Source organism: Melozone crissalis, unplaced genomic scaffold, assembly GCF_028551555.1.
Source record: "Melozone crissalis strain CALT ecotype California unplaced genomic scaffold, PUWL_Pcris_2 ptg000068l_1, whole genome shotgun sequence".
Taxonomy (NCBI): domain Eukaryota; kingdom Metazoa; phylum Chordata; class Aves; order Passeriformes; family Passerellidae; genus Melozone; species Melozone crissalis.
In genome coordinates this window covers 13,204,277-13,217,090 of record NW_026535846.1, presented here as the reverse complement: position 1 = coordinate 13,217,090, position 12,814 = coordinate 13,204,277, and the positions used below count along the sequence as shown (strand labels likewise).

At 36.7% G+C, this 12,814-nt stretch overlaps 1 protein-coding gene across 4 annotated transcripts in view; it reads left to right on the top strand.

The window, feature by feature from the left end:
* STAG2 (stromal antigen 2) overlaps window positions 1-12,814 on the top strand; it is a 73,305-nt gene that overhangs the window by 49,530 nt on the left and 10,961 nt on the right. For all 4 annotated transcript variants that reach the window (XM_054289465.1, XM_054289461.1, XM_054289462.1 and 1 more), the window contains exons 12-24: window positions 5-84; window positions 600-707; window positions 1,549-1,660; window positions 2,234-2,351; window positions 3,076-3,179; window positions 4,001-4,093; window positions 4,294-4,383; window positions 5,437-5,640; window positions 7,165-7,235; window positions 7,571-7,658; window positions 7,762-7,842; window positions 9,789-9,881; window positions 12,207-12,381. In XM_054289465.1, coding sequence (XP_054145440.1) covers window positions 5-84; window positions 600-707; window positions 1,549-1,660; window positions 2,234-2,351; window positions 3,076-3,179; window positions 4,001-4,093; window positions 4,294-4,383; window positions 5,437-5,640; window positions 7,165-7,235; window positions 7,571-7,658; window positions 7,762-7,842; window positions 9,789-9,881; window positions 12,207-12,381 — 1,417 coding nt within the window. The remainder of the gene's footprint in view (window positions 1-4; window positions 85-599; window positions 708-1,548; window positions 1,661-2,233; window positions 2,352-3,075; window positions 3,180-4,000; window positions 4,094-4,293; window positions 4,384-5,436; window positions 5,641-7,164; window positions 7,236-7,570; window positions 7,659-7,761; window positions 7,843-9,788; window positions 9,882-12,206; window positions 12,382-12,814) is intronic.

Genomic DNA, 12,814 nt, shown 5'->3' with positions numbered 1-12,814 from the left:
TTAGGATAGAATTGTGTCTATGACTCTTGACAAAGAATATGACGTTGCAGTCCAAGCAATAAAATTACTCACTCTTGTTTTACAGTAAGTACATGTATATTTCCTTATCTAACATACAACAAATACCAAAACTTAAGTGTTGGCCTTGTGGTTGAGGCCAGCAGCATGACACTTCAGATAATCTGAAGGCTATAGAAATGTCTGTGCATCTTACACTCAAAGAAAATGAAATTCCAAAAGTAATCTGTCTAGAACAGTGTTACTGCTTATCTCCCTCAGTTCAGTACGTGTAAGAGCTAGGGACTTATAGTTAAAACCTATCATGGAATGGTTGAAATGAAGAACACAGAATATATTGAATGTTACACAGTAGTTGAACTCCTGAGCATAACCTTCTAGCAATAGCTCATACTTCATCAGTGTGTTTTGTTCAGGAAGACTTTGGAGCTAAGACTGGAGTTTTAGGATGATAAATTGAAGGAAAAGGTTTAGCTTCTCATTCATTTCCATCTCCCTCATTAGAGTTCATACTTTGTTGACTCAGCCTTTTTGGTTTTTTCTTTCTTTCTTTCTTTTCTTCTTCCCATCCCTACCCCTAGGAGTAGTGAAGAAGTTCTGACTGCAGAAGACTGTGAAAATGTCTACCACCTGGTTTATTCAGCTCATCGGCCAGTGGCAGTTGCCGCAGGGGAATTTCTTTATAAAAAGTAAGATGGAGAAATTACAGTTAACTTCTTGGTCCTGTACATTTGTGTGCATTAATATGATGGTTCTTATTAGATTTAATCAAGAGAAGGAAAAAGCGAAACATAAAGTGGCCTTAAGAAAGAAGAGACAATGTAATATTACTCTATTTTCTAAACTGCTGTAGTTTTTCTAAATGGGAAATAGAAGTTTGGACTTCACTTTGAAAGCTCGTTCCTTCAGGGAATAGAATAAAAATGTTCCTGTCTTCTCCTTTCCCATTCTCCCTGTGAAACATCTTAAAATGCTTATGTAGTTTGGGGCCTAAAACTTGGGCTTGCATCAGGAGTGTTTTCCCATTTGTAGTTCCTCCCCTGTGCCTGCCTCCTCCCCATTGTCCCATACGATCATTTCATAAAATATTTTCATTTAAAAAATCCACTAAAAAGCCAGCATGTCAGGTGTGTAGGAGAACAAAATAGAGTTTCCATCTAATATTTTTCAGACCTCCTTTCAATATTTCTTAGCTGCTTTAAAGTCTCCTGTAGGGAGGTTCAGAAAATAGCATTTGCTGAGGAGGAGCATAGGACCTCAAGCACCTGCAATTATCATTGATGTTTGTAAAGCATTTTGTTGTAATCGTACATCCCACTGGAAACAGTCAGTGGCATATTAACTCAGCATATATAAAATGCATATTTGAAATTGTTCAAATGATACTTGTCCCAGATTACTTCCTTTCAAAGTAAAATATGGAGCAAAGCAACAAGGTTTTTAGTGTGTAAAAACCCAGTATCTTGATGTGAATTGACTATGGTGAAGGCAATGAAGAAGAAAGTTGTTAAGAAATAATTTTTCTTTTAGGCTTTTCAGCCGCAGAGATACTGAAGATGATGGAATACTCAAAAGGAGAGGAAGACAAAGTCCAAATGCTAATCTTGTGAAGACATTAGTGTTTTTCTTTTTGGAAAGTGAAGTAAGTTGAGTTTCAGGGATGTCCTTGTTTTTGTGGGTTGTGTGTGGGGTTTTTGTTGTTGTTCTAATTTTTGTCAGTTAAATTTTGTTGTTTTTATTTTTTCCACTCATTGGTTAATAACCATGGTCCATGTCCTGGTTTTCTTGTTGTTGGAGCCACATGGGGATCAAAAGACTGTTTTGTAAGGCTGTGTTTGTTTGAAAGATATGTCAGTACAGTATTGAGACAGGCTGTGAGTGCTACTCTGACAAACATGATGATGTGTAAGTGTAAAGAAATTGCGAATTGATAGATTTAAAAGGGGACGGAGAAAAAAGCAAAATATCCCACAATCCCTACCCACCTATCCCCCAGGTTCTGACAGATCTTGTAGCACTACTCCTTGTAGCTGTTGATCTGGATTCATCTTTTTAAGTTAATTGAGGAAGAAAATCTTCTGTTTAACCAGAGAGCTTGCAAAACTTGCTCTGTATTTTTGCCACAGGCAGGAGCCAAGCATGAGAAACACTCAGTATTATAGTTCTGTAATAGTCTTCATTGCTGATAAAATACTTAAATATGTTCTTATTTTAGTTGCATGAACATGCTGCTTATCTTGTGGACAGCATGTGGGACTGTGCAACAGACCTCTTGAAGGACTGGGAATGTATGAACAGTCTTCTGCTGGAGGAGCCTCTCAATGGAGAAGAACGTAAGAGATTTTTGTAGATCTTTGTTTATATTGCTGTGCAGTTTTTGTTAGGCTTGAAATAAGGAAAAAAATATGTTTACAAATATTTTCTGTGTTTCCATGACTATAAGAAGTCACTAATACCAATTATGAAATGTGAGGAAGTGTAGAAAGAGATCACCACCTGGTATGGAAGTGTTACACAAGAGCAATGGTTAGAAGAAAAGAGAAGGAATTAGCATGCAATGTTGCATTGGTGTTCCACAAGTTCAGGCTGCACTTTTGGCATAGAGAAACTAAGTTACTTGTGAAACTGGTTAATTTATTGTTAAAACTACCATAAGGAAAAATAACATAATTTCTTTGATGATAGTAGACCCAAACAAAACCCCTGGTATAATTCTGTATTTCATAGGTCCTAGTAAATGGACCTCTGAAAAACAGAAAGGAAGTAAAATAATTATAAAACTTGAGTCTTTATTCCATCCTATCCTGTGACCCATCCAGTGATATTCCCTCAATTTTTCAGTATTTTCTGGTGTTGGTTTTTAAGGTACTTACTTACTATATCCTCTCTGTGACCCCCATCTCCAGAAATGAGCTGTTGGTCTACATGTCTGTCTATTTGCCTTAAACAAAAAAGCTGGAAAAACCCCCAAAACCCAGACAAAAATCCCAACATACCTCAATCCTTGTGGTAAATGAAAAATAAGTTATGTGTTAACATCTATTTCTTAAATTTCAGCTTTAACAGACAGGCAGGAAAGCGCTCTGATTGAAATCATGCTTTGTACAATTCGGCAAGCGGCTGAATGTCATCCTCCGGTGGGAAGAGGAACGGGGAAAAGGGTAGGAAGCAAAAAACTGCTCATCTAGGGATGTGGGAATGGCTCTGTGGGAAGAAGGAAGAGATTATAGGCTATTGCTGCTGAAGGGACTGAGATGGGAGATTGAGTTTTGGTCTTCACATCTGACTACCCTGGCTAGTTTGCTTTTTCTGGACATGTGCTTGGTACTGTTCAAACTACTGCATTTGTTTGTACTAGTAAAGATAATAAAAATTGATTTTGAAAACAGTATTGGTTTGAAGTGAGGACTAGAATCAATGTTTGGCAAAAGCTAGAACTATTTTCAGTGGGGAAGAACAAAATAAAGGAAAGGAAAATACACCACATAGTCTCTTGAAAGAAGGCCAGTCCACCAGTTGGCTTTTCTGTGATTGTATGGAGTTTAGACAGCCTCTTTTGGGAAGACATTAAGCAGTCTTCTCTCAAGACTGGTTCATATTTTGGTAAGAAACCCATTTAAGAACAGGTTGAAAGCTTGTATGAAAACAGAATTGACAAATTAATTGAGTAAATATTGCTAAAAATTGTAAGCTGAGGTGCTCCCCGTTCTTACATTATCATTTCAGTCATGGTATTTTGTTGAAGGTAAACCTTTTGTTCGAAGTTATCACTTCTGTTTTCTAGTTAATCTTATTTTTGAATGCTGAATGTTGGTTTTTTCTTTTTACTATTTTTTTTTAATTGCACACTTTCCTCCTGCTTTACATTGATATGTTAAAGTGATTTTAGAGGTCCATGTACCTAATCATCATTTCATTAACGATAATGAAGCTTTGCATCAGAACTTTTAGCTGTAAAATCCTCACAATACCAATATTTTAGGTACTGACAGCAAAGGAAAAGAAAACCCAGTTGGATGACAGGACAAAAATTACTGAGCTTTTTGCAGTGGCACTTCCTCAGCTGCTAGCAAAGGTAGGTTTAATTCCATTCCATTCCTTGCTGATGGATGATTATTGGAATGTTTATAAGTATATTTCTATAATTAATGATGCAGCTTGCCACGAGTTTTTTTTTTTTTCTTACTAATCTTTGTTTATATTTACTTGTTCTGTAATGAATTATGTTGTCCAAGACTTTATCAACTAAATTTTTTTTCTGTGCCAATTTTACAGTATTCTGTAGATGCAGAAAAAGTCACCAACTTACTGCAGTTGCCACAATACTTTGATTTGGAAATCTATACAACGGGGCGATTAGAAAAGGTACAGTAACTTCCACACACAAACATTAAAGGAAAGGTCCCAGAATTTAGACTTTGTCACTGGAATTTCAGTCACCATTTTAGGAGTGTTTTTTTGTGTAAAGGAGATTTTATTTATTGTAACCCTTACTGATAGTGTGACTTCAATTTCAGAGTTGTGACTGACTGCTCTTCTTAGAGATACTGAAAATATGAGTCTTCTAAGGCCTGTCTGGCCAGCTTTAACAGAAAATCTTCCAATTAAATGAACTTGAGAACACTTATTGCTGGGTTATGGTCATATTTGTGATAGCTGTCTGACAGATAAAGCTTATAGAAACAGCTCAGTAAGTTCTCTTTTTCTGTCAGTGAAGCTAGAAAACCACCATCATCATTACATGAAAAAGAGGAAGGATACCAGATCACAAATGATGTAGTTACTGCTCTCATTTTTTCTGCTCTGATGAAGTTGAAGCTGTTCTCATCTCTGTCTCCTTCTCAGATGTGCTGCTGCATTGTGAAGGAAGTAGCTGGAAATCATTAGTCTAAAAGTGATGAAATGTGTAGTTGACAGCACAGCCAGCAGTGATAGAGCAGCAGTGAGCATCTCAGGTTGAGGGAGGAATATATGAACAGCTGAAGTTGGCTTTAGTTGGTGGACAGTAGAGTGTTATGAAACTAAAACCATAATTATACAGCTTTTAAGGCACACACAAACATGCATAAATGTTTGTGTGAGTGGGAGGTAAATACTTCTGTGTTGTTCAGTTGTCATTGCAAATTCAAGTGTTAGATAAGACCATTCCAACGGTAGCAAACTTTTAATTACTTCTGTGATTTGGTCTTTGACAAACTCCAACTTAATTTTTGATAAATAGACTTAATTTCTCAGAAGCTTCACTGATTTTCTAGGAGATGTTTGTGTTCTGTATTATAGTTACAGAAGTAATTAACAGAATTGACCTTTTAAAATTCTTTAAGGTTTATTAAATATGCCTGTGTATATTTGCATGTATATATATATATATGAAAATAAAAATAATATATTTTCTTCTTTGGCTTGTCTTCCTTGCAGCATTTGGATGCCTTACTGCGACAAATCCGGGACATTGTGGAGAAGCACACAGATATAGATGTTTTGGAAGCCTGTTCAAAAACCTACCATGCTCTCTGTAATGAAGAGTTCACAATCTTTAACAGGGTTGACATTGCAAGAAGTCAGTTAATAGATGAATTGGCAGACAAGTTTAATCGACTGCTTGAGGACTTCCTGCAAGAGGTATTTTAATGTGCAAGATCACCTTTTCCTGCCCTTGTAAATATTTTCAGTATTTTTTCTGTCTTTCTCTGCAAGTCAGAGCTAAGGATGGGAGCTTCCCTCTGGTTTTCAAAACCCTTAAGTCAAGTGCAATAATACAACAATATTGCTGCTGTGATAGTGTGAACACAGGCTGTTCTTGTAGTGAGTCTTTAATTTTGGTCTCCTTTTGACAAGAGTCCTTTGGGAATTTGGATAAGTTTCAGATAAACAATTAAATACATAAACTTTTTACTCTTAGCTTTTGAGGCCTTCATTTTTGAGAGTTGTAGTATTGTAATTCCCCCAGGATTCTCCTCAGATGTACTACTGTTGCTAGTCTTGCCTGTGGTTGCATGTTGCTGTTGTTAAATATCAAAATCTCTAGAAAACACTCCCCCTCCCTTCCTGAATGCAAGCAGATGCAGTTAGTAGATCAAAAATAACTTTGTTCCCACACTATGTTGATCTGAGAAGTGAGAATCTCCTGATGGAGTATTTAACTTCACTATGTGGGATCTCTGACATTCAGACAAAATTTGTTTCTCCTTTTCATCTGTGGTGAGGAGCATAGGAGATGTCTTTTTGACAGCTTCATTCTTAACATTTCTCAGATGCATGTAGTTTATCAAGCTCTCCTTTTTTCTCTTGCTTTTTGTTCTGAACTAGAATTCCATTCTAGAAATCCCAAACAAGAAATGTGCCCATTTGTTTCCCTTTGTGATGAAAAGAAAGAATGAGAGGTAAAGCAAGGAAATGAGATGTCAGAAGTTGACTTGAAGGAAAAAGGCAAATACTCTGGTGGAAGTGTTGAAATCCTTAGTTCTTTGATAGGTTGTGCAACTACAGAATAGTAAAACTTGCATTATCTCTGCTAGACTGGGGAGGAGTTTCTTGACCTCAGATAGTTTATCTTATGTACAAACAGATACTTTTTTGACCCTTTGATTTTTACTCTTTTTTTACTAAATGCAAGTTTGTCAGAACTTACAGGAAGATTAGAACAAACCAGTTCCCTTACCTCACTCAGAGACTCTTTTCTGTGATTAAAGTAAGACTGAGGTACTGACCTGTGGCCCATCTAGTCCAGTGTCTTTTGTCTGACAGTGGCCTCTGCTGGATTCTTCAGAGAAAATAGAAGCACCTACATTATACATTGTATTTCACTCGCCTAGGCTTTTCCCTTTTCTTCTCCCTTCTCCTTCCTCCCTGCCCCTCCCCCCCATCTTCCTCAGCTGCTGTTTTGTAGAATCCTAGAATTGTCAAGGTTGGAAAAGACATTTAACATCATTGACTCCATCTCTAGATATGAACTGCTGACTGCCCTGTCTCTCTGACTCATCTGAAAGCATATATGACATGATAAATCATTTATCAATAATTTAGAATCAGGTCTGCACCCTCTCCTGCCTCCAGTTTAGGGGTTTGTGAGTTTGGTTGTATTAAGTTCCCCAGTTCACTGAGACTACACTGCTTGAGGTATCTCACTGTATGATTATTAAATAGGGGGAGGAACCTGATGAAGATGATGCATATCAAGTCTTGTCAACACTGAAGAGAATCACTGCTTTTCACAAGTAAGTGGCTTCTGCACATGTCAGTCAGGGTTTGTGGTGGGGAATTGTTTGTTTTTAATTCAGTATCAGGGTTTGTGGTGAGGGGGTTGTTTGTTTTTAATATGATGCATCTTTTTAATGCAACTTCATGGGATTGTTTTGGGGTTTCTTTGTTATTTTGTGTGTGTTGGTTTGGGTGGGGAGGTTTTCAGTGGCTGGGTTTTTTCAACATAAGTTAAAAAATTAATTAATTAGTTAGTTAATTATTTTTGACAGCTTTTAGTAGTTGTTAACCTCAAATTGCAGAAAAAGTGTTAGTTAATTAATATTTTTTGCTTCATTTCCAATGTGTCCAGTGCTCATGACCTATCAAGATGGGACTTGTTTGGCTGCAACTACAAGCTATTGAAAACTGGGATTGAAAATGGAGACATGCCAGAACAGGTCTGTAGTTAAAATGTGTTCTTTAGACACAACAACAAATACCTTTTGTTGCTGTCTTTTATTGGTCTTTGTTGTCTAATGCTTTCTTTCCTTTTGATTTCAGATTGTTATTCATGCACTGCAGTGTACTCATTATGTAATCCTTTGGCAGCTAGCAAAAGTTACTGAAAGCAGTTCCACAAAGGTATGCCTTGTTCCACTTGTATTAGTAAATAAACATTTGTACCTAGTGCAGTGTCATCATGTGGGGACTGTGATGGCATTAATTAAAACTAGGAATGTTTTTATTTTGATACCTACCTAATCCTGCTTTTTTAATAAGTTCTTCTGAATTAATAGTTTTAGTAGTCATTCTTTACTTTTGCAAACCTAGTACTTCCTTTAATTGTTTTTATTATTTAAAATATATTATATTATTTTTTATTATGTTTAATTTGACTGAATTCAACATGATACCTGTCAGCCATAGTAACAATACCAAGAAGGGGTAGAATGGAAGTTACCAAACACAGTATAGTTAGTCTTACTACTCTTAGGTAGTGGGTTTGGATTTGTTTGGAAACCTTGAAGTATCAGTGACAAGTTGGTGAGATCTAAGACTTTGTACAATCATACTATTCTTATTGCTCAGTATGTCACAATCCTGCTTTACCCTTCATCAGTCTTTTAAATCTGTTGTTAAATAAAGATGTGAAAAGATTAAATTCATTTTTTTCAGGGAATGATGAGAGGCCCTGTTCTGGTTCTATGTATAGTAATCTTGAAGGGCAAAGCTCTGGCAAATGTCATCTTTCCAATTTCACTTCTTGAAAAATCTTAGGGAAAGGATTAAGATTTCCTGTATCCAGCATTGCTTGAAGAAGTTGATTAGGTGGTTCACTGTGTGAACTGCCAAATGAAAAAATGCTTTTTTCCAAAAGGACTAGCTAGTTTAGAATGGAGTTTGTAAGTGCTGAAGCATTTTAATTATTTCTCAAAAGTAAAAGATGTAATCCCTGTAATCAAACATACTTTTCCTGCAGTTTCCAGTTTTTTACTGGAAATCTATGCTGGAGTTGCACTTCATTATTGGAGTTACTGTTAACACACCTTTCCTTATGTCAGAGGGGAGGCAAGGAAATTCTTCAGGTTTTTTAAAACACTTCGATTATCATGCCTATAATTAATACCAAAAAAAGAGTTATGACTGTCACAGTTTACTAGGGAGAAAACAAAGGGAACTCATGACATTAATAGTGTATGAGTAATTAATAATCCATTACTACAATACTCTCATTTTAATGTGAGGACACATACATTTTTCCTTTTTTTTCAATTTTAGGATGTTGTAGTTTGAGGTTCTGGTAGATGCAGGAGTGGAAAATCATGCTATGTAACTTGTACTAATGATCTTATAACAGAGAACACCTGTATCAGATTACTGTGGTTTTCCCCTATCTGTTGAGACTTTAGTCCAGTGAGTAATCATAGTCTGAAGGTGTTAGAGGTGAATATGAACTTCACCACTGGCTGCTTAGTTTACCCATCTGTGTTTTAATGGCTTTTAACATTTCCAACCCCAAATACCTGATAAGAAGTGGTTGCACAGATTGTTGAGAGGTGGTGTAGGTGTGTGAAGGATTTGGAGGTTTTGTTACCTTATTCCTTAAAGGGTAAACAGCAGTCTTGAGGTTTTTGTAACTGTGATTAAAGCTTTATCCTAAGCCTAATGGCAGAAGGTGAGCTAAATACTGACAAGTTAGTTTGGAAATGAAGATTAACCTCGCTGTTTTGCAGCAAAATGTAATTTGTAGTACTTTCAGCAGGAATGATAAGAACCTAATGAAAAGTGGTGCCTTATTGAGATTGTTTTCTGCTCCTACATAACAGGTTTTTAGTTACTGCTTTTTTTAATAAAATAACACGATTTTCATCCCAACTGCCATCTCTTCTGTGCTACACAGAATGACAAAATTAGGGGAAATTGCTACTTGCTAATTTTATTTGTAATGGTGATTTTTAAAAATAATGTAGTGGACTTGAATGTTACCACTGAGATCTGTGGTGAAATGCTCTGTAAAAGTGAATGCACTGTATGGGACTGTACAATTGGAAAAGCAAAACTGTTACATGAAATCATTCTTTTTAAAGGAGGATCTTCTACGTCTAAAGAAGCAGATGAGAGTGTTCTGTCAAATCTGTCAACACTACCTGACCAATGTAAATACTGCTGTTAAGGAACAGGTTAGTGGCTGTTGTTACTTGGAGTCTTCTAATACTGTACTTTAAAGCAGCTGAAAAGTTCCTCTTGCCAATATTTTTGTCACTTATGTGATGTCCTGGCTGTTCAAGCTGAGTGCCCTTTGAGTGTCAGTGCACATGGTGCTTGTATGCTTGTCCTCCTCCTCTACATAGGATTTCAGAATCCATTTAAACTTGATTCTTTTGAGTAATTTTAGGCAGCATAATGTTTTATGCAAAGGAGCTTTTTGTTACTTTAGTAATGACTCTGCAGGTGCACTGTAGAAGCCTCTGGATATAAGCTGAGTGAGAGTTCCATTTCAAATCTCTTGCTTACCATGTGCTAATGACCCACATCTCCTGTGGAGCTGTGGATTCATAGCCTCAAAACTGGCTAAGGACAGCAATTTAAAAGGGTTTTTTTTAGTTCTGTCTTTGAATGCATGCAGGTGCACCTTCTCTTCCTTCTCTGTGTTGCTTCGTGACATAATATATTCCTCAGTTTTTCAGAGTTCCAAAAATTTGGGCATCTCAAAATCAGGAGGAAAAAAGTGACTACTTAAGATGAGTGTGTATATGTTTATACATGCACAAAGTATTCACTTAACCTAGGAGAGTTTATTGTTGGGAAATGGGAATTTTTGGAGTCACCTTTAGGAACACTCACACTGCTCTGTTGGTAATAGTGTTGTTCAGAGATGCTGTAGCAAATGCTTGTAAGCCTCAGCAATGGTACACTGCTTGATGAGCAGTTTTATAGTTAGTCCCTCATACAATTGCCCTTTGTGGGGAGAGTTTTAGCTCCTAAATGTTTCAGACATTAAAAAATGTAGATATTGAGCTTGAGTAAGTAATGTGTGACAGTTCAGGCAGGAGACAGAAGTCCTGACTTTTTTTGAAATGCTTGCATGAAGGTTTTGGGGGTGGTCCTTAGTTTTTGCTTCTGTTTCAAAAAGAATTGAGACATTGGGAAACACTTGTCCTGAGTTCTAAGAATAACAGACTTAAAAAGAAATTAAATTGAACTGTAGGGGCTGAGTCTCTTCAGTCTGGGAGCAAATAGTTCTTTGGCCAGGATACTCATAGGAGTTTGAGGTTCCAGTGAAGAGCACAGGTTACTGATAGCAGAATTAATTCTAAGTAAATGCCTTTAACAATCTTTAAAATGCTAAAATGAAAGAAAATGAAGTGTCTCTACAGGGGAAGGACCAGATTATCTTCTAGGTAGACTGTTTAATTAAAGACATAGAAAGCCAGGAGCCTTTTTGCTGCTGAAGGTAATAATAACCTGGTTAAAGTGGAAAATCTGGTCCACTGAGTCGCACAACTGCAGCTTTTGAAACTCTTGCTAGAACAAGAATATTCCTGGAGCTTAATAGGCATGTTCTGTGTCAAAGAGCTATCTAGTGTAATAATCACAAGGGGTAGGGTGTGAATGTGCTAGTAACAAAAATTACTGAAGCTCTGAGTAGGCCTAAGAGGCTGTATGACTGACTCTGGTGAACACTCTGGAAACTGGAGCTGCCTGGTTACACAGGGTACCTGTCACACAGGTACAATGTTCCACTTCCTCTGGGTTCCACTTCCCTTCTCTAATCTCATGAAAGGACACAAGGGAATTCAGAGGGGCACATGAATTTTTTGTGACCAGGAATTAGTAATACTCACTTTGAGGAGTTAGAGAACAGACCTGTTCATGGAAGTACTTAGGAGATTAGAGCCAAAGAGAAGGTGCAGCACTAAGCAGCTTCTTGCCTTAGTCTGCTAATTTGAAGAATGTCAGGTACTAAGTCATTTGAGCCTGGGGCAGTGGAGTACAGGCATTTAAATCTGATATCAGATGTACAAGTTAGCCAGCAAAAGAAAAAGTTGGTTGCATTTTTGGGCATTAGGATTTAAATGGATTGAATAATCTCCGCTGTTAGATGTTATATGTTAAACAAATGTGATTGAAACATTTTTAAGAAAAGACAGCAAAAAGGAGATTGTACTATGGTCAGAGTCCACAAAGTTCCCTAGTGACCGAATGTAGTATCAGTCAGGTACAATTTGGGAGTTTCAGGCTTCTCATGTTTTAGTCTTGCAATATTTTCACATATAATTTGGCATCATCTGTGCAATATTTTTATTTGGAGACCCAGTCTTGATACAGGAACCTGCTATGTGAAGCTATGCACATTTTGAATTCAGTTGGCCTTTGTAGTTGTGTAGGACTTCAGTGGCCTGTGTACACTGTTATCATCTTGAGTATTTTCTCAAGTGCAAATACATTATTCTAAACAAAATCTGCTTTCCAAACAAGTATTTATTACGTTTTCTTTTTAACAGGCTTTCACAATTCTGTGTGATGTGTTGATGATCTTCAGCCATCAGATTATGACAGGAGGACGTGACATGTTGGAGCCACTTGTTTACACTCCTGATTCTTCCTTGCAATCTGAACTACTCAGTTTTATTTTAGATCATGTCTTCATTGATCAGGATGATGATAATAATAGTGCGGGTTTGTACAAAACTTAAATTACCTTTTTATTTTTTGTTTTCTAACTAATATCTTCGTTTCTTTATGCATTTCTGTGTTTTTGTGGAGGTGGTATTTTGTTGTTGGTTTTTTTCTTGTTTGCCTGGTTATTTTTTTGTTTTAATTTTGTTTTGTCATTGAGAGGTGTGCATGTACACAAAGGTAGGTGTGGCTTTTAAATGTCAGCAGCTGATTAAAGGATTTTCTGTAGTGGGAACATGTAGGATAATTGCAATAAAGGTTTGGTTTAGTAGGTTCAAATATTTATCTCTGTATCAGGGTAACAGACATGTCAGTGGACAGTGAAGTGCATTGCCATCAGAACTGAGATCTGATTTTCTGAATCATGACCGCTAGCCCATATCAGTTTTATATATAAATAATTAAACATAGAGTCCTTAAACCTGACAGTTTT